General features: G+C 42.5%; 1 protein-coding gene across 1 annotated transcript in view; it reads right to left on the bottom strand.

The window, feature by feature from the left end:
* Nucleotides 1–221: 221 nt before the first annotated feature.
* Nucleotides 222–22,188, bottom strand: part of GNPTAB (N-acetylglucosamine-1-phosphate transferase subunits alpha and beta) — a 134,704-nt gene continuing 112,737 nt past the window's right edge. Inside the window, exons 20-21 of the mRNA XM_040344292.1 lie at nt 20,069–20,159; nt 222–995 (exon numbers count right to left, since the gene is read on the bottom strand). Coding sequence (XP_040200226.1) covers nt 918–995; nt 20,069–20,159 — 169 coding nt within the window. The 3' untranslated portion in view covers nt 222–917. The remainder of the gene's footprint in view (nt 996–20,068; nt 20,160–22,188) is intronic.

Here is a 22,188-nt window from a genome sequence, read left to right as displayed (position 1 = left end):
GGTCAATTCTCAAGAGGCGGGTGAAAAATAAAAACAAAAACAAAAAACACAAATTCTGACAAACTCCAAGCATTGATTATGCAAGAATGGGCTGCCATCAGTCAGGATGTGGCCCAGAAATTGATTTTGATACCATGCCATGGTATATTGCAGAGGTCATATCAGCCAGCCAGGCAAGTAGCATTTTTAAGAAAGGTCAGTAATGACAGCTTAAAACCATATTGCTAATCCGATATGAAATTCTAATGGTCAAAAATGATAATATGCTTAACTAGTAGTGCATTTCCAAGGGAAAAAGAAACACTTGATTACAGAGCAAACCCAACACCCCTAAAACAATTAGTCCAGCATTAGGACAAAACATGAATTAGCTGTACATAGGCACTTGACTGGTTATTTACACACATAAAAGAAATACATTCATAAGTCACACAATTCTGATATCCATATCTGTTTTGAAGATTGCAGTACACATTTAATTAATTTAAAACATAAAACAGTCCAAAAAGGAGTGCTGGAAGCAAAATATTTAACCAAAAATATGGTTTGATTTGCCCACGCCGAGCTGTCACTTTTAATGACACATCATCTTTATGTGTTGTCATTTCATAATCCTTTGGTTTTAAAGGTCAGATGTTCAAAGCAGTAGCTGACCTATAGGTTAGATCCTCACAGATTATATTCCAGTGGCACCAATAATCTGCATTCACACACACCTATGCCTCTTGCGAAATTTGCAGGATGAACTTCCCATGAAATAACACTTAAGCGAAACCACCTCATAGCAGCCGGAATACTTATCATTGGAGTCATCAATGACGAATTAAGCGGAGTCCTTTATCTTTTAAAACAAGATGCTGATATGACTCTGTCCTTCATTCACTTATGAGGTAGTCTGGTATTGAATCAGTCCTGTTTCACACTTTACTTCTTTCTGTGGTAACTTCAGGCTGCATTCTCCTCCTGGGAAAAAGCTTTCTTTTTAGTGCAATCAACTGTAAAAAAGGAAAAAAAAGAAATTATATATATGTATATATCAATATAATTTTATCATTAAAGTGTTTTGTGTGTTTACTTCATTCGAGGACTTGAGGGTACGCAGTGGGGTACCGGATAAATCTCTATTCAGGTATATGTCACTCCGCCACGCAGTATGGACTCAATTTGAGGGTCTGATCCAGGAGCTCACTGAATCGCTCATGTCATACTCAGATATTGGAAAACTGGTTACGACATTTTACTCACGCCTCCAGTCGGCGGGGGTTAAACCCTTTCTGATTGCTCAGCGGAAATGGGGGGTGGACATTCCGGGGCTGTCCGAGGAGGGGTGGGAGGAGGCCTCGGAGGTTTGCTTCCTTGATCTTATTGGGTCCAATGATCAGTACGTTCAATTTAAATTTATTCACCAGTTACACTATACTCCTGCCAGGTTGGCCCGTATGGGTCTGGTTTCTAGTGCTTGCTGTCCTAGGTGTGACTCCACTGAGGCCGACTACATACACATGTTTTGGTCATGCCCTGCTGTATTATCATATTGGAAGGACTTGTTTTCTTTTTTTAGGGACACTCTACACTTCCCCGTTCCTCTCACTCCAGAGGTTGGATTGTTGGGTGTGCTCAATGACTCTATACCTACAACTCATGCGCAAATTCTGATACGAATAGTTTTGTTCTATGCTAGGAAACTGATCTTGTTACATTGGAAGAGTGCATCTGCCCCGGATATTCAAATGTTGTATCGTATGGTGAATAAGGTCTTACCCATATTTAAGTGCATATATAAAGGCAGGGCCTGTCCCAAAAAGTTTAACAAGATCTGGCAACCCTGGCTGGATATTGCGGACTCCTTCTGGAAGGATACCCCCACTCTCTCAGCCATAAAGGGCTATGGGCAGGGGGGTTCTGGTGATCGCTGGGTGGCTGGGGTGTGAACAGTCTGGGCGTGGGGGGGCTGGTAGAACGGTCTGGATGGATGCTTGGGTGTGCGTGAATGTGTTGAGGGATTTGTTCGGTATCTAACAGGTATTTCCACTTTTTGTTGTGTATCTACGATAGGGGGCCAAGTGTGGTCCACGTGGGATACCCTGGAGCAACTGTTGTTATTGTTCCTCCGTTGAGGGACCGGGGTACTTATTCTCAGGGAGGGGAGAATTGTTGATTGATATGGGCTGATTGAATTCTACGTCATTTTATGCCGGTGTTGTAACAATTACTGTGCCTTTTTTTTGATGATTGTAATTGCAGAAAACTAATAAACAAAGTTAAAAAAAAAAGTGTTTTGTGTGCTTAATAAAAAAAATAATAAAAAAACGTTGATCCTGTGAGAAAGACAAATTGCTTGCAGTATTTATCAGCCCTGCACATTTTCCCTTTGTAAACTACAGACCACCCCCCCTATGATATGGAAAAGAGGAGGCGGGAGGTGTTTGTAGTCTAAAACCACTTCCTGTTCTAGTTAATAAAGCTGCCCCTCTACCAATACAGAACACTGAGTGAGCGTTTCAGGATGGGAAAAAAAAACTAAAAAAAACTCAAACAAATGCAGTCAACACATCAAATTACTGATCAGCTGCAATATACACCAATTAGTCATAACATTATGACCACTCACCATAACCCTTCAAGGCATGGATTTTACTAGACCTCTGAAGGTATGCTGTGGTATCTGGCACCAAGCCATTAATAGCAGATTCTTTAAGTCCTGTAAGATGCGAGGTGGGGCCTCTATGGATCAGACTTGTTTTTCCAGCACATCCCACAGATGCTCGTTAGGACTGAGATCTGGAGAATGTGGAGGCCATGTCAACACCTCAAACTTGTTGTTACTCAAACCATTATGGAATTCATCAGACCTGGCCATCTTCTTCCATTGCTGTGTGGTCCAGTTCCGATGCTTGCATGCCCACTGTAGGTGCTTATGATGTCACACCCGACCTCTGCATTTGAAAACATGCTACTGCCTCGGCTGGGAAGCCGAGATCTTTCTTTTTTTATTTTTTTTATTTCAGGCTTCCCAGCATAGAGGGGAGATCTGGGGACTAATTGATCTCAGATCTCACAGCAAAGAGGATCCTGTCATGCACTATTCCTATTACAAGGGATGTTTAAATACCTTATAATAGGAATAAAAGTGATAACAAAAAATAATGTAAAAAGAAAGTGTCAAAATAGAAAAATAAAAGTAAAATTAACAATAAATAAAAGAAATTGTTAAAGTGCCCCTGTTCCCGCGTGCTCGCTTGCAGAAGCGAACGCATACGTAATTCGCGCCCCCATTTGTAAAGGGCATTCAAACAACACATGTGAGGTATTGCCGCGATTGTTAGAGCAAGAGCAATAATTCTAGCACTAGACCTCCTCCAACTCAGAACATGTAACCTGTAAAAAAAACTTAAAGTGTCGCCTATGGGTATTTTTAAAAACTAGACTTTGGCCCCATTCCACGAGCGCGGAAATAAAACTAACCAAGTTTTTTTTTTTTTTTAATGCATGAAATGGTTGAAAAATTGCTGCACAAATACCGTGCAACGACTACCATCTTTTTGTCTATGGTCTCTGCTAAAAAAATATATAATGTTCTGTGTAATTTTCTAGCAAAAAAATTATGATTTTTACATGTAGGAGAGAAATGGCAGAATTGGCCTGGGTGGCAAGTGGTTAAACCCCCATTAACTTTTTCATCAATTAGAGCTACAGTAGTTCTTCTATTTTATCAAACTACATGGGCCAGCCTTTGCTCCCCACATGCATTAATAAGCTAAGACCAATTTGCAAGTTTTCCTTTCTTGGATCATTTCTGGTAGGTTCCAACTACTGCAGACCAGAAAATCCCACAAGAGCTGCAGTCTTGGAGATGCTCTGACCCAATTGTCAACCTATTACAATTTGAACCTTGTCAAAGTCGCTCAAATCCTTACGCTTGCCCATTTTTCCTGCTTTCAACATATCACCTTCAGGGACAACATGTTTACTAGCTGCTTAAAGCAGACCTTCAGTAATTTCTTTTCAACTTTCTATCTATTAATGCATCTCTTAGACTGTAAGCTCTAAGAAACAGGGCCCTCTGATTCCTACTGTATTAAAGTGTTTTGTATTTTTACTGTCTACCCTCAAGTTGTAAAGCGCTGCATAAACTGTTGGCGCTATATAAATCCTGTATAATAATAATAATATCAAATGTTGTTTTAACTTTGGATAGTAAAACATTTTTTTTTCTGCCAGTAAATACCTTATACAGCCCCCTTCCTGTTTCTTGTCTGGTCATTAGCCTAGGCTTATGACATATGCACAGCTCTCTCTCTCTCTTACTCTTGTGAGAGTTTTCCCGGAAGGGAGGTGGGATGAGTCATAAGAGGGCCAATGAGAGCTGCAGGGCTGCAGAGTTGGAGGTGTGTCTGTGTAAATCCAGGAAGTGAACAGGCACAGCTCCAGCTGCTCACAGTTAAAATGATTACAGCCAGACTTGGTGAAGGGAGATTTCTGCAGCATATTTGTCAAGTACAGAATCACAGTACATATAAAATAATATGCAAAGTGGTTGGAGGGAAGCTTCAGAATGCCCAAGGTGTTTTTATGACAAATTATATGAGCAGATTGCAATCCTCTTTAATATATTCCACCCACTTTCAAATGCCATTGTAACAAGATAATCAATGTTATTCACTTTACCTGTCAATAGTTATAATGTTATCTCTGATCGGTGTAAAAAAATGTTGGGTTCTTGGTTTCGATACCTTTAAATATCGCTTCCAGGTGGGTGGATCTTGTGTTTGTGCATTTCTTGCAGTACATTAAACATAGTCATCAATCCGATTCCAACCTGCCATTAAAATTATATTTAAAGGGACCCTGCACTGAGAAATTTGGCCAGGAGCAAGTATATAAAAAGGGGCCTTCAAAAAGGTGTTATAGGGGTATAAAGGACTCATGTAACATGTGTAAGTCTGAATCTGAGGTTGCATTCACATCTAGGCAGTTCTTAATGTAAAAATGTGTTTGTTTGTTTTCGATAGGGGAATAGCAGCAAACATAGAACTGTCATACAAACTAATCAGGTTTGTTCATCTTTCTCCCATAAAAATGTATGTAATATTTGTGTAGTGTACTTGGGCAACAAAACCTGCATTACACATAACTTCATGCATTTTCACAAAAGCAAGTGTTTTATATGTGTATTTTAAACATTACTGCCAACAAAAAAAGAGGAATTTTGAGTTACCTGTAAATTCCATATCTTGGAGTACAGCATAGGACACAGGCAAAGTAGTCATAGACCTTGGCTTGTACCTTCAGGTATTTGGACACTGGAAACGTTTTTAAGGGCAGGACCTCCGGCCACCATTTCTGTATAAGCCTACTGTAACAGGAGGGCCGTGGGACCCAGAAGCCCTTACACAGATTGAGCCAGGAAATAAGGGTCATATGTTGGATTGTTTTAACATGGGTCTGTAATCCACAATATATTCAAGAATGTCTGCAAGAACTAATTACAGGTTGTTGATTCTAAACCCAACAGGTCAATAGAAGAGTGACTCATTCATGTGGGAACACAGACTGTTAAGGGGGTAATTAAGTCTGCTACTGTCATGTAAACTAACCTTAGTCTGGCTTCTAAAGACCTTTCATTGTGTTATGCCAACTGACACTGTATTGTGTGAATTTCTATTGATGATAGAGGTGTATTTTGAGTTAGCACAGTCTAAAAGGTCAGATGTGTGACTTATGTCTACTAAAGGAATGTGTATTGTATAGCAGGTGAGAGAAGCCGGAGTCATGATGTCTGACTTGTCAGATGTAGCTAATTAGCTCATGTGGATTGTGTCAGACCTGGTGCCAGAAAGTCTGACTAAAAGATGTGTATTGTATAATGTTGTGGGTGGAGTTAAGTCATTGTTCTTGGGGTTTCTAACTGTATAAAAGCATGAGTTTACCATTAAAGGGTCTATTCGTTTGAACCTCAAACAGAGCTGTGTCTCGTTATTGGGGTTCATCTGCTGGATTGTGGAGTGTCGGTAGCTGTCTTGGGTTCGGAATGGAGTATCGTAAACGGCGTTAACCCCTGTCCCATTTGGGGTTCCTTTACACCTACCCTACTCCGTGGGTCCTCAGTTTTTTGGTCAAGTAATGTTGAGTTATTGAGGAATGGAATGTGGCCTGTACCTTAAGATATGGAATTTATAGGTACGTCAAAAATCTACTTATCTTAATTGTGTAATACAGGACAAAGTATTCATAGACCCTGTAATGGCTGCAAGCATTGAATGAAAAAGGTGGGCAACCACTGGGCAAATAGAACTGTGCCAACTGGCCCAACAAGGGTCAAAGATCCAACGTCAGAGTGCCTCTGCAAAAACCTTGTGGCAATATTGCAGAGCCATCTGAACTTTCCACGTTAGCAAGCATGTTGTGTGAATCAACCTACTTAATATAGTGACGTGCTGGGGGAGAAAAATCTTTCCCAGCTTCCTCCAATACAGCCTCAATGTCCTCATCAGTCCCTTCTACCCGTGTAGGGCAAGCATATCAGGATCTGACTAAGGTATAGAAATGGGAGTAGTGTAGAGGCACAGCGTTTTTTATTCCTGAGAAAAGATGACTGTATTAAGGATTGTCCAAGAAATTGTGACATGGATGTCTGCCTTTTTTAAATAGGTTGCTTGACGCGTGTCTGAAATAGAGTTAGAATTGAATGCAGAGATTGGTGGTAAAGTTGGTTCTTGCTCCATTGCAAGAGGCCTATTATCACTCTGAGATTGAGTGTTGTGTGGGCCTTCGGCAGAGCGAATGTTTGGTTTTACTCCCTTTCGCCTGGTCTCCGCAATAACTATGTGTGAGGTATTGCCCTGTGGAGTACTCACGCAGTGAGGTGTGGAATACAGGGTAATCATATCCCCCCCCCCTCCAAAAAATGCAGTAATCTACAGGGTGTAGACCATCCTGTAGCGAATCCTCATGGAAGGGGGGGGGGGGGGGTACCTGAGTATCATATAAGGGCTCTAGGCAAATTTGGCCTTCAAATGTATGACCTGTGGTGCAACATATTACCTGGTCATCTACCAGAGACTAAGCTTTGAGTAGTTGACTTTTAGTGCCAAATTTTTAAAATTTACACTAGTGAATGCAATTCAGATACTGCCATGGGCCATAACACTGGGCTGTATATACAGTCCAAGCCTTTCCCGTCACAGCGAGCATAATCCTGAAGGGGTCTTCAAGGTCTGGGTTTCACATTGATGGAGCATGGACCTGCATGGCACCCTGCATCTGACTACCATACATTGCACCATGCAAGCGCCAAGGTGATTGACCATGCTGGATCCAATGCCCTAAGCAACATTAAAGGATGTCCCGACAGTGTGGGATAGAGGTGCAGCTCCTGAGGTCTAACAAGGTTTTTCTGAACCGAATGCACTGCTTCTTATCGTGGCATTAGAAGGCAGTGAGGAGTTGATTGAAGACTTTGAGGAAAAATAATAAAGAAAACTAAAACAGCTTTTTAAGCCAAGAGTGATTTATTTGTGAAGTAGAAAAGATCCATCACCTTAGGGCAGTGTTTCTCAACTCCAGTCCTCAAGGTGCCCCAACCGGTCATGTTTTCATAGAGTTGAGAAACACTGCCTTAGGGCACTAGCAAAAAATGGAGGACTCACAAATCGGGGCAGGGCTAAAGGTGAAGCACACAGGGGACATGTCTTTAACCACTTCCATAATGGGCCTATTCTGGCACCTCTCTCCATCATGTAAAAAATAGGATTTTTATAACAGCTTACCTGTAAAATCCTTTTCTTGGAGTACATCACGGGACACAGAGAAGCATAGTAATTACTATGTGGGTTATAGAGTCTACCTTCAGGTGATGGACACTGGCACGCCCAAGACAGGAAGTCCCCTCCCCTATATAACCCCTCCCATACCGGGAGTACCTCAGTTTTGTAGCAAAGCAATAAGTGTCCCCATATCCCCAAACAAAAGGGGCGGGAGCTCTGTGTCCCGTGATGTACTCCAAGAAAAGGATTTTACAGGTAAGCTGTTATAAAAATCCTATTTTCTTTATCGTACATCACGGGACACAGAGAAGCATAGTAATTACTATGTGGGATGTCCTAAAGCAATGCCAATGAGGGGAGGGAGACACCAAAATATGCCGGGCGCCATCAGACGTGAGGAATTAAACTGCGCCCAAAGGCAACTTCCTCATTTTTTCTTATATCCAATTGATAAAACTTAGTGAAAGTATGGACTGACGACCAAGTCGTGGCCTTACAGACCTGAGCCATGGAGGCTTGATGATGCACTGCCCAAGAAGTGCCAACCGCTCTAGTGGAGTGCGCTTTAACTTTAAAACGGACAAAACTTCCCTTTCAAGCCACAAGCTTGAGTAATGGCCTGTCGAATTCACTTAGAGATAGTAGACTTAGACGCTGCCTGTCCCCTTCTGGGGCCTTCCGGAATGAATAGAATATCTCTGTCTTCCAAATCTGAGATGTAGCCTTAAGATAGACCTTAACTGCCCTCACTACATCCAGAGTATGCAATGATTTTTCTTTCACAGAACAAGTTTCTGGAAAAAATGAAGGGAGAACCAGATCCTGGTTTAGATGAAAATTTGACACAACCTTGGGAAGGAAGGCCAGATGAGGCCACAAGACCACTCTGTCTTTGTGAAGATCTAGGTATGGCTCCTTACATAAAAGAGCCGCCAACTCCGATACCCTCCTGGCAGAGGATATGGCTACCAAAAAGACCAACTTCCTGGTCAAGAGGACCAAGGGAATGTGGGACAGAGGCTCTGTAGAACAGAAAGAACAAGATTTAGGTCCCATGGGCACAACAGGGTTTTAATTGGAGGATTAATACGAATCACCTCTTGTAAAAAATCTTAATTAGCGAATGTGTAGCCAGTGGCCTTTGAAAAAATATTGATAAGGCCGAGACCTGACCTTTGATGGTACTCAAGGCTAAATTCATGTCTGCCCCCAACTGCAGAAACTCCAGTACTCTGCCAATGACATACCTACGAGGATGCCACCCTTTGGCTTCGCACCAGGCCACATATGCCTTCCATACCCTGTAATAAATAAGCCTGGACGCTGGTTTTCTGGCATTAGTGTAGACACTACAGAATTAGAGAGACCCCTCCTCTTTAGGATATGGGATTCAATAGCCAGACCGTTAAATTTAGAGACCGTAAGGAAGGGTGGAATATTGGCCCCTGTGAGAGCAGGTCTGGACGAAGCGGAAGGGTCCATGGATGTCCTACCGACATTCTTACAATCTCTGCATACCAGGACCTTCTGGGCCAAGCTAGAGCAACCAAAATCACAGTTTTTTCCTCCAACCTTATCCTGCGAAGGAGGCGAGGTAACAATTGCAACGGAGGGAACGCATAAATTAGGGAGAACCGATCCCACGGAAACACCAGCGCATTTGTACCGCAAGCGAGCGGATCTCTTCTCCAGGACAGAAAATTGTCCACTTTCGCTTTGAACCTTGATGCCAGGAGATCCACATCTGGTGTTCCCCACCTTTGACATATGCCCAGGAAGATGTCGGGGTGAAGAGCCCATTCCCCTGGAAGCAATTGTTGGTGACTCAAGAAGTCTGCCTGCCAATTGTCTATTCCCGGAATGAAGATCGCTGATATGCACGTGACATGCTTTTCTGCCCAAATCAGTATCTGATCTGATTCTTTTTGGGCCGCACGACTCCTCGTGCCACCCTGGTGATTTATGTACGCCACAACCGAGGCATTGTCGGAGTGTATTCTGACTGGGTACCCCTGCAATTTGTTTGTCCGTGCTCTTAGGGCTAGTAGTGCTGCCCAGATCTCTAGCAGGTTGAGGAGTAGAGATCTCTCTGAGACTGACCACTTTCCCTGGAGAGATAGCTCCCCCAGGACTGCACCCCAGCCTATAAGACTGGCATCTGTAGTGACTACCCTCCAAGAACTTGGAACAAAGGACATCCCCTTTTGCAAATTTTGAGGAACTTGCCACCAACAAAGGCTCTGCCGGACTGTTGGGGACAGCAACATAGGGAAGTCTAAAGCTTGGACCTTTTTGTTCCATGCGGACAAGATGGCGTTCTGTAATTTCATTGAGTGGAACTGGGCAAATGGAATGGCCTTGAATGAAGCTACCATTTTCCCCAACAGTCGCATACAAAGGCGAATGGATGGCTGTTGCTTTGTACTGACCATATGGACCAGCTCCTTTAAGGAATCGACCTTTGCCTGGGGCAAAAAGATCTTTTTCTGATCTGTGTCTATAAGTAGACCTAAATATTCCAGCCTTTTCACAGGAACTAAGGCTGATTTGTCCAGATTGAGAATCCAACCCATGGACTCCAGGTACCTCACGGTTCTGTGTCCTGCTAGGTTCAGATCGGCAACCGAGCGATCCATCAACAACAGATCGTCCAAGTAGGCCATTAAAGATATGCCCTGAGACCTCAGATTGGCCAACAGGGGGGCCAGGACCTTCGTAAACACAGAGGCGCAGTGGCCAGCCCGAAGGGTAAAGCCACAAACTGAAAATGGCGTTGATCTATCACGAATCGTAACAGCTTCTGATGGTCAAGAAAGATAGGTATATTTAGGTATGCGTCTTTGATGTCGATGGACGCTAATAGTTCTCCGCCCCATAAGGAAGCGACCACTGACCGTATTGACTCCATCCGAAAAGATCGGACATTTAGGAACTGGTTTAGGGCCTTGAGATCCAGTATGGGGTCTTACATCTCCATTTGGCATTGGGACGGTAAAAAGGTTGGAATAGAAACCCAAACCTTGCTCTTCTACCGGTAATTATATGATTACCCCTTGGGATAATAGATGATCTAAAGCCAAAACTAGAGACTTTCTTTTTTCCAGGTCTTTCGAGGCGCTTGAAGCCAAGAAGCGGGGTGGAGGAAATTCCTGCAACTCCAGTCTGTATCCCGCGGAGAGGACCCTTTCTTGCCAAGCCCCCACAAACAGCTGAAGTCTTCCCCCCACCCGGCTGAGTGGGGGCGAATCTTCATAATGCTGACTTAGATGCTGGCTTGGCCGGCTTACGGTTCCAGGTTTTTTTGGGACCCTGCGGCTGCCCCCGAGACTTCCCTCCGGCATTAGATCTACCGGGAGGCCGTCGGAACTGCTTGGAAGCAGAAGTTCCAGGAACGGGAGAGGTGGGCCTCTTAAAAGAGGAGGGAACCCTAAACCTTTTCTTAACTGGCAACAGTGTGCTTTTCCTGCTGGATATTTTTTCTGGATATATCTATCCAAATCCTACCCGAACAAACGCTCCCGTGGAAAGGAAACCCGGCCAGAAGCTTCTTGCAGGACGTTTCAGCTGACCAGTTTTTCAACCATAGCAGCCTACGCATATGTACTAAAAGGAATGTAAGGCGGGAGGACGGTTGTATCGAGTCCTTGATGGCATCTACCGCAAAGCATAATGCTTTAGGAAAGTCAGCCAAATCCCGTGCCTGCTGAGCAGGGATATCCTTCAAAACCTGCTTCATCTGGTCTTTTAAGGCTTGGCAGATACCAATAGCTGCTACTGCAGGTTGAGTTACCCCTCTGGTTTTAGCGAATGAGGTTTTTAACAATGTCACCAATCTCTTATTCGTCGCGTCTTTAAACATCTGAACATTGTCTACCGGACAGGTCAGAGTCTTGTTCACACAGGAGATAGCTGCGTCCACTGTAGGGACACTCCATTTTTTGGTGAACTTCTCCTCCATAGGATATAAAACAGAACATTTTTTAGGAGGCAGAAATAGTCTATCTGGACGTTCCCAATCTTGATAGATAAGACCCTCTAGTAGCGGATGAGTTGGAAAGGAGTAGCTAGCCTGAGGGGCTTTTTTTTTTTGTTATTGTTTATTAATGAAAGATTTTCAAAAAACAAAATACAGCGTCAAATAGTAAGACAGAGAAATTCAACGATCAGACATACATAGCTAATCATATCTTAAACAAAGCAGCGTAAACAGGCAGGTTTAAACGAAATCATGGAAGACTGGCAAACATTAAAGTTTCATAAACCAACCGTGATCCATTACAAACATAACCTGTAGAGATTAGCCAGTTCCGCACATAAAATAGTAAAGTAAAGGCATGGATAGGATACAAACATAGACAAATGAGTAGATGTACAAATAAACAAAGGCACCATGAGAATCAAGTACCGTGAAGAGATTCAGATAGAGAGTCTGATGATAAGATATGGTCCTTATGGGATGATTCTGATTTATCAAAAAGAGGTAAAGTGTCCTCAATCTTAGCTGTTCGGTGTTCCATCTTACGTGTGTCAGCTATAATCGAGAGGACTTGATGGAGGGTGGGGGGTGAAGTGGAAAGCCATAACCTAGGGATGGCCCTCTTGGCAGCTAGAAGAACAAAGGACATACGTTTCTGTGACGATTTAGGTATATCTATAAGAGGCAAACCCAAAAGGAAGTGTATAGGCGACAAGGGCACAGAGTGAGACAGTAATTTCTGTAAAAGCTCCTGTATCTGTATCCACAAAGGGCTGATGAGGGGGCATTCCCAAAAAATATGAAAAGGGGAACCCACAGACTCCTGACATCTCCAACAAAGATTAGACAGGGCAGGGTCACGAGCATTTAACAGGTCTGGGGTCCTATACCAAAACATCAAAATCTTAAAGGCAGTCTCTTTCTGTATCACACAACGTGAGATTTTTGATGTACTAGCCCAAATTTTCCCCCAATCCAGCAACGAGATCGGACGCTGTAAGATAGAGGACCATTTGTTCATATACTTATGCATAGCATCTGTCATAGGGGAAAATTCATGTAAAATCTTGTATATGGATGAGATCTGTTTTGGTTCATAGGGACCAGCCACACATAGGAGCTCGAAATCCGTGGGTCTCTCCAGCATGAGTGAGGGGAATGAGGAAAGGAAGAAGTGCTTAAATTGTAGATGTGATCTGAGGGGCTTTTAAAGAGCCCAAAGAAGAGACCGAGCTAGCTGCTGGCTCTAACAGGGGTAACTTGAAGGCCGAACGGACCATCTCAGTAAGGGACTGCACTAACAACCTTTCGGACTGAGAAGCCGAGAAAGGTTCCTCCAGGGTAGAATCCTCAGAGTCAGAGACCTCCGACTGCCCCTCTCCCTGATCCCCTGAGGGTAAGTCAACCTCTTCCAGGGATAATTGTTCCGCTATAAGGAACTCCGCAGGGGGCGAGGGAAAGCATCCGTGCACGAGGTGCTGCCACCACTCCAGCCAGAGAAGGCAGCGTGTGGGGAAGTCAGCTGAACCCCTGCCCATCAGCCACAGCCTTGGAGGGACCCCCCTTTCCCCGGAGTAAGCCGCCGGAAAACACAGGAGGACCCAGGCAAGTACCAGCTACTAGACAACCCCACACAACCACTGAACACCAAATGTCAGCATAACAGGACAAGTCATGCAAAATGACAGGAAGAGAGCACAGACTTAACCACAGGCATTCTCAGGCATTTAGCATAATAGCTCAGAAGAAGGACACAGCAGAACCAAGTTCTGACACTTCACTTACCTTATCCAGCGCTGCAGGACTGTGCAAAAATACAGGCAGTCCAATCTTCGCCCATCACGAGTCTGCAGACCTTCAGGGACCGGGGTCCATGGACAGGAACACCACACCCCTGGACCTGTATCGCACCCTGCCAGAAAGCTTTTGGTATTGGGTCTGACCAAAGCACTGGGACCCAGGATCCAGCCCTCAAAATGAGAGGCATTACAGGCAAAAAACCCAGTTCTTCTCAACCGAGGCCTGGGTACTGTCCACTTTAGCTAAGAAGCACTTTGGACGGATCCAGAAATAGTACTGAGGTACTCCTGGTATGGGAGGGGTTATATAGGGGAGGGGACTTCCTCTCTTGGGCGTGCCAGTGTCCATCACCTGAAGGTAGACTCTATAACCCACATAGTAATTACTATGCTTCTCTGTGTCCCGTGATGTACGAGAAAGAAATCAATTTTTTTGCTAGAAAATTACTCAGAGCCCCGAAACATTATATATGTTTTTTAGCAGACACCCTAGGGAATAAAATGGCGGTCATTGCAACTTTTTATCTCGCACAATCTTTGCGCAAAAAAAAAAAAAATGTTGTATAATGTGAAAGATGATGTTAGACTGAGTAAATAGATACCCAACATGTCACGATTTAAAATTGCGCACACTATACACTGGCTCTACTGCCGTTATGCTGAAGTTTATGTATCACAGTGTCAACTTCTTGTCTATTTACCCGCTGTTATGAATAATAAAAAATGTTATTTGAAAGAAAATATTGCGCGCACTCATGGAATGGCGCCAAACTTCGGTAATAAAAAATCTCTATAGGCTACGCTTTAATTTTTTTTACAGGTTATCAGTTTGGAGTTACAGAGGAGGTCTAGTGCTAGAATTGTTACACACTCTCTAACTCGGGTGGTGATATCTCACATGTGTGGTTTGAACAGCGTTTACATATGTGGGCGGGACTTACATGTGTGTTCACTTCTGAGCTTGAGCTACCGGGGACAGGGGTGTTTTAATTTTACAATTTTTTATTTTACTTGATTTTTTTTTTTTTTTTTTTTTGGTCGTATCAATATTATTATTCAATAGTAAAGCAATAGTTATTAAATCTTTATTAATGTACACTACCATATGTTATTCTATAAAGAACATCTTAATTTTTAAGTGCTGAACTTTAAATTACCTCTCTGCATCATGCTGGTATTTTTTGGGTGAAAGTGTACTGGAACAGTTCATTTGAAGTTCACTAATTAGACAATTATGTGGAACATGGGGAAGTTATGTACAGTACATTAAGTTTGACAGGGTCAAACAAGGGTCTGCTTGTGCCCTCATTAAAACTGTTAAAATACAGTTTTCAATATATATATTAATAATTAGACAATATTGAATACAGTAGTTTGCTTTGTATGTACAATATATATATATATATATATATATATATATATATATATATATATATATATATATATATATATATATATATAATCAGGGTTTGACAAATTTGCTTGGAGTCTAGGAGCCAGCTAAAAAAGTTAGGAGCCAGAAAACGCGCCCCGTCCCGCCAAGCTTGCGCGCAGAAGCGAACACCCCTGGACCCCTTTACATTACACAGCACCCTACACCTCTGGATCTCTTTACATTACAGAGCACCCTGCACCTCTGGACCCCTTTACATTACACAGCACTCTGCACCTCTGGACCCCTTTACATTACACAGCAACCTGCACCTCTGGACCCCTTTACATTACACAGCACCCTGCACCTCTGGACCCCTTTACATTACACAGCACCCTGCACCTCTGGACCCTTTTACATTACACAGCACTTGTACCTCTGGACCCCTTTACATTACACTGCACCTCTAGACCCCTTTACATTACACAGCACCCTGCACTTCTGGACCCTACAGTACAACCCCCCGCTACAGTGCATACCCCCTCCCCTACAGTGTACAGACCCCCCCCCCTATCAATACAGACCCCCCAACAATACAAGCAACCCCATACAGTACAGATCCCCCCCTAACAATACAGACTCCCCTAACAATACAGACCCCCTCACAGTACAGTAGTAGTGGTCCCAGGTGCAGCTCGCAATACCCTCTGCAAAGCCACTACCTCGGGCTCTACAGGACGTGACCGCTCCGTGCTGCCACTGCCTAAACCCGCGGCACTGTCTTCAGTCGTGGGAGGGGCGCCGGCGGCCTGACACCCCCCCAGTGGGTGTCACCCGGGGCGGCCCGCCCCCCGCTAGCTCCAGTCCTCTAGGAGGCATAGGCCGCAAAGTCGCGGCCTCAATTAGCGGCCATCGTGGCACTACGAAATCGCAGGTGGGGGGGGCGTCCGACGCGCACAGGATACCCCCAGCTCTGCTGCCCCGGGTCGATAATTCTAGGCGCAACGGCGACCTGGCGCCCGGAATTTGTCGAACCCTGATATATATATATATATATATATATATATATATATATATATATATATATATATATATATATATATATATATACACACACACACACATATATACATATATATATATATATATATATATATATATATATATATATATATATATATATATATATATATATATATATATATATATACATATATATACACACACACACACATACATACATATATACATACATACACAGTACAGACCAAAAGTTTGGACACACCTTCTCATTCAAAGTTTTCTTTATTTTCATGACTATGAAAATTGTAAATTCACACTGAAGGCATCAAAACTATGAATTAACACATGTGGAATTATACATAACAAAAAAAGTGTGAAACAACTGAAAATATATTTCATATTCTAGGTTCTTCAAAGTAGCCACCGTTTTGCTTTGATTACTGCTTGGCACACTCTTGGCATTCTCTTGATGAGCTTCAAGAGGTAGTCACCTGGCGCAGCACCCCAACACTCTCCTTCTTGGTTAAATAGCCCTTACACGGCCTGGAGGTGTGTTTGGGGTCATTGTCCTGTTGAAAAATAAATGATGGTCCAACTAAACGCAAACCGAATGGAATAGCATGCCGCTGCAAGATGCTGTGGTAGCCATGCTGGTTCAGTATGCCTTCAATTTTGAATAAATCCCCAACAATGTCACCAGCAAAGCACCCCCACACCATCACACCTCCTCCTCCATGATTCACGGTGGGAACCAGGCATGTAGAGTCCATCCGTTCACCTTTTTTGCGTCTCACAAAGACACGGGGGTTGGAACCAAAGATCTCAAGTTTGGACTCATCAGACCAAAGCACAGATTTCCACTGGTCTAATGTCCATTCCTTGTGTTCTTTAGCCCAAACAAGTCTCTTCTGCTTGTTGCCTTTCTTTAGCAGTGGTTTCCTAGCAGATATTCTACCATGAAGGCCTGATTCACACAGTCTCCTCTTAACAGTTCTAGAGATGTGTCTGCTGCAAAAGGTGGCTACTTTGAAGAACCTAGAATATGAAATATATTTTCAGTTGTTTCACACTTTTTTGTTATGTATAATTCCACATGTGTTAATTCATAGTTTTGATGCCTTCAGTGTGAATCTACAATTTTCATAGTCATGAAAATAAAGAAAACTCTTTGAATGAGAAGGTGTGTCCAAACTTTTGGTCTGTACTGTATGTATATATATATATATATATATATATATATATATATAAAAAATGTAAAATGATACCGTACTGGAGAACCCAAAGTCGCAAATCTGTTGACGGAGTCTTATCAGGACAAGGAGGGTTTGATATTTAACATGCCATACTGTCTCTACACAGGTGTTTTTAATTGGACAAAACCAGTTATAAATCACTTTAATGAACATATAGGAATTCTGGGAATAATGAAGTTTGTCTGGTTGTAGGGCAGGTGTTACATTGATGTAGATCTTCGCAACCAATCATATCTAGGAGAGGTAGCTAAGATAAGGCTTGTAAAAGGTATATAAATGCAAGTTTTACAATCGTTAAACAAGTTAAATAGGAGCTCATAAGGCTGAACTCTATTTTTGCTACCCTATTGCACAGGTCACAGAGATCAGAACCAGTGGGCAATTATCTGTTCAGATAGGCGTCTATCAGGTTGACTGTTTGTCTATGCAGCCCTATTGCACGGGTGGCAGACAGTCAGAACCAATAGGCAAATATCTGTCCGTAACTTGTCTCCTCATACGAGTCAAATAGAGAAAACTTCTTACAGTGGGGCAAAAAGTATTTAGTCAGCCACCAATTGTGCAAGTTCTCCCACTTAAAAAGATGAGAGGTCTGTAATTGTCATCATAGGTATACCTCAACTATGAGAGACAAAATTTGGAAACAAATCTAGACAATCACATTTTCTGATTTGGAAAGAATTTATTTGCAATTTATGGTGGAAAATAAGTATTTGGTCACCTACAAACAAGCAAGATTTCTGTCTCTCACAGACCTGTATCTTCAAGAGGCTCCTCTGTTCTCCACTCATTACCTGTATTAATGGCACCTGTTTGAACTTGTTATCAGTATAAAAGACACCTTTCCACAACCTCAAACAGTCACACTCCAGACTCCACTATGGTGAAGACCAAAGAGCTGTTGAAGGACACATTTTAGACCTGCACCAGGCTGGGAAGACTGAATCTGCAATAGGCAAGAAGCTTGGTGTGAAGAAATTAACTGTGGGAGCAATAATTAGAAAATGGAAGACATACAAGACCACTGATAATCTCCCTCGATCTGGGGCTCCGCGCAAGATCTCACCCCGTGGGGACCTAGTGAATGACCTGCAGAGAGCTTGGACCAACGTAACAAAGGCTACCGTCAGTAACACACTACGCCGTCAGGGACTCAGCTCCTGCATTTCCAGACAAGTCCCGGTCCATCTGAGGTTTGCTAGAGAGCATTTGGATGATCCAGAAGGGATTGGAAAATGTCATATGGTCAGCTGAAACCAAAGTAGAACTGTTCGGTAGAAACACAACTCGTCGTGTTTGGAGGGGAGGGAATGCCGAGTTGCAACCAAAGAACACCATACCTACTGTGAAGCATGGGGCGGCAACATCATGCTTTGGGGCTGTTTCTCTGCAAAGGGAACAGGACAACTGATCCATGTACATGAAAGAATGAATGTGGCCATGTATCGTGAGATTTTGAGTGCAAACCTCCTCCCATTAGCAAGGGCATTGAAGAATAAACGTGGCTGGGTCTTTCAGCATGACAATGATCCCAAACACACCGCCCGGGCAACAACGGAGTGGCTTCGTAAGAAGCATTTCTAGGTCCTGGAGTGGCCTAGCCAGTCTCTAGATCTCAACCCCATAGAAAACCTTTGGAGGGAGTTGAAAGTCTGTGTCCCCCAGCGACAGCCCCAAAACATCACTGCTCTAGAGGAGATCTGCATGGAGGAATGGGCCAACATACCAGCAACAGTGTGTGACAACCTTGTGAAGACTTACAGAAAATGTTTGACCTCTGTCATTGCCAAAAAAGGATATATAACAAAGTATTGAGATGAACTTTTGATATTGACCAAATACTTCTATTCCACCATAATTTGCAAATAAATTATTTCCAAATCAGACAATGTGATTGTCTGGATTTGCTTCCACTATGTGTCTCTCATAGTTGAGGTATACCTATGATGACAATTACAGGCCTCTCTCATCTTTTCAAATGGGAGAACTTGCACAATTGGTGGCTGACTAAATACTTTTTTGCCCCACTGTAACTTGTTCCAGAGTGTCTCAGGTGAATTTCCCTCACAAACTTGGTTAAGCCTGAATCCAAAACCCTGTGAAGGGACCAGACCACCGGTGACCGTTACCGTACGAGGGAATCTCAAAACACATGGGATTCCTTATTCCAAAGCCCTCCGCCTGTTAACAGAGGCCGGTCGACCGACTGGTTCCTATCAGGCGACGGGTTCCCAAGAATTGGTAGAAAATGCCTATTCTGGTTCAAAGTGAGAACAATTCACAATTGTTTCAATTTTGTTTAGAGGATAATAATACCTTTATCTAATATGCTTGCATTGTAAGAAACTGTATAAATTAGACCTGTATCTCATAATACTTTGAACATAAACCTGTAAATAAACCTGCATTGCTGAAGTCCTGCCTGGATACTTTGTTATTCTACTTCAGCGCTAGCTGATTCTTTCTCCGCACCCCCGATGGCACCGGAGAGCCTGGAGAAGCACCGGATGGCGTCGGGAGGCGGGGGGAGAATGTCCCCTGCGGTCGCCTATATGAATGATCAAGCGGCGGAACTCCCGCTATGATCATTCTTATCGTGCACAGAATCGTGGGCTGCAAAGAATAATACATGAATGATGCCTGTAGCTGCAGGCATCATTCAGATATCCCCCCCAAAAGTCAGCGATGTCATATGACAGCTTGCGTTAGGGAAGTGGTTAATAGCTTTGCCAGTGTCCTATCACTTGAAAATATAAGCCTATAACCCAGGGTCTGTGAATACTTTGCTTATGTCCAGTACTGTACAATTAAGATAAGTTATTTCTGTCAAATAAATCAAAAAAAGATTTAGCAGCACTAGAACAAAAAAATTTAATTACCTGTTCAGCAAAAAAGGAGATGACCGTAAACACAATCAAAGTGGCCAATACACAATGTGTCCAGAACTTTAGTTTGTCTCTGTAACTTCTCCTAAAAAAACAAAATTTTTTATTAATATTTTATATAAACAAATTTACATACACACACACACACACAGTGAAAAAACTGCACAATCTTATCAATTCCAGGCACAAAATGAAAGCAAAAAATGGACCAAATTACCTTAAGCTGCATCTTAAACAACACTTTTTTATGTTTTGGGAAGACCGATGAAGGATTTGTCACGTTTTCCTGCTGAGCTCCCGTTAGGGAAATTCACCTTCTCTATTTGTCATGGTGACAAATTAATGGAAAATCTAACATAACGAGTAGTCAGCAGAGCAGGAATGGGGGGAATGGAAAGACAAATGCAAAGAAAATCTTCCTAATGGCAAAAAAGTTCTCTCTAATTCCTACTCTATTCAAAATAAAAAATTACTTTAGGTATATTTTGAGTTATCTGCAAGATCACCCCCACAGATTCTTGTGTAAACACCTTCTATTTACTTAACAAATCATATTTCAACTTTCACGACAGGTTTGATTCTGAATGATAGCTAGGAAAAACTGTTTAGTTTTGGATTTTTTTTTTTTTTATGTCTGGCTTTCTACTGTTAAAGTCAGCAAGACGTGTACAGTGGTCATGTCTGGGAATTCTTTCTTGCAACACAAGTAACAGTTCTCAGATCATCAGGTTATAGACATAAGTGTTTGAGATAAAGAAATTAGAGCTATATTGGATTAAAAATTGAATACCCACCCGAGCTCCAGAAGGTTTCATCCCCTTCATGACCAGGCTATTTGCCATTTAGCACTGAGCTATTTTAACTGGTAATTGCATGGTCATGCAATGCTGTACTGTACCCAAATTACATACACATTATATATATATATATATATATATATATATATATATATATATATATATATATATATATATATATATATATATATATTTTTTTTTTTTTTTTTTAAACGCAAATAGTTTTTTTTGGTGGTATGCAATCACCACTGGCTTTTTTATTTTTTATTATATAAAACTAAAAAAAAAAAAAGATGAAAAGGGTAAATAAAAAACAAAACTTTTTTACATTTTGCTACAAAACATATAAAAAAAAAAAAGTGCAAATTCTTCATAGATTTAGGCCAAAATGTATTCTGCTTATCCCAATAGGCATATATAAGTTGGCTTGCATGAAAGTTATAGTTTCTACAAATGATGGTGTATATACTGGAATTGTTATCCATTTCTTTTTTTTATACTAGTCATGGTGGTGATTAGTGACTTATAGTAGGACTGCGATCACCAGCATGTTAGGCCTTGCTCTCAAATTATGATAAAGGGTTGAAAGATTGCATTTGCAAGTCTTCTTAAAGCGGTAGTTCACCCTCACTTACATCATTTTTCCATCGAGACAGGCATTGTAGCGCGAGCTACAGTATGCCTGTCCCGATTTTTTTACCCCCGTACTCACTGTGTACTTGTACATTAAAGATTTCGGCTCCCGCGGGGAATGGGCGTGCCTATGGAGAGGGAGGATGATTGACGGCCGGCCCTGGCACGTCACTCTCCCCGAAGACAGCCGGAGTAGGTCTCGGCTCTTCACGGCGCCTGCGCACAGGCTATGCGCAGGCGCCGTGAAGAGCCAAGCCTATTTCGGCTATTTCCGGAGAAGCGTGACGCGCCAGAGCCGGCCGTCAATCATCCTCCGTCTCCATAGGCACGCCCATTCCCCGGTATCTTCGATGTACGAGTACAAGGTGAGTACGGGGGTAAAAAAATCGGGACAGGCATACTGTAGCTCGCGCTACAATGCCTGATTTTATGGTAGAAGAAAAAAAAATTTTTTTTTTGCGTTCATAGGGTGAACCCCCGCTTTAAGCCCTTCACACCGGTGCAATTTGACAGTTCCAAATAGCATGACAAGTCGCGCCCCATTGTCGGCAATGGAACTGTTCAAATTGCTAGCGACTCATGTTGACACGACTTTGAAAAAGGTTACTGCAATACTTTTTGCCGTTTATGGTGCATTACCATAGACTCCTTCCAAACTTAACTCGTAGCTTCATTATTTAAAAA

This window comes from Rana temporaria, chromosome 3 (assembly GCF_905171775.1).
Source record: "Rana temporaria chromosome 3, aRanTem1.1, whole genome shotgun sequence".
NCBI classification, from domain to species: domain Eukaryota; kingdom Metazoa; phylum Chordata; class Amphibia; order Anura; family Ranidae; genus Rana; species Rana temporaria.
The sequence above is the reverse complement of the archived record's forward strand: the minus strand, read 5'-3'. Positions and strand labels throughout refer to the sequence as shown.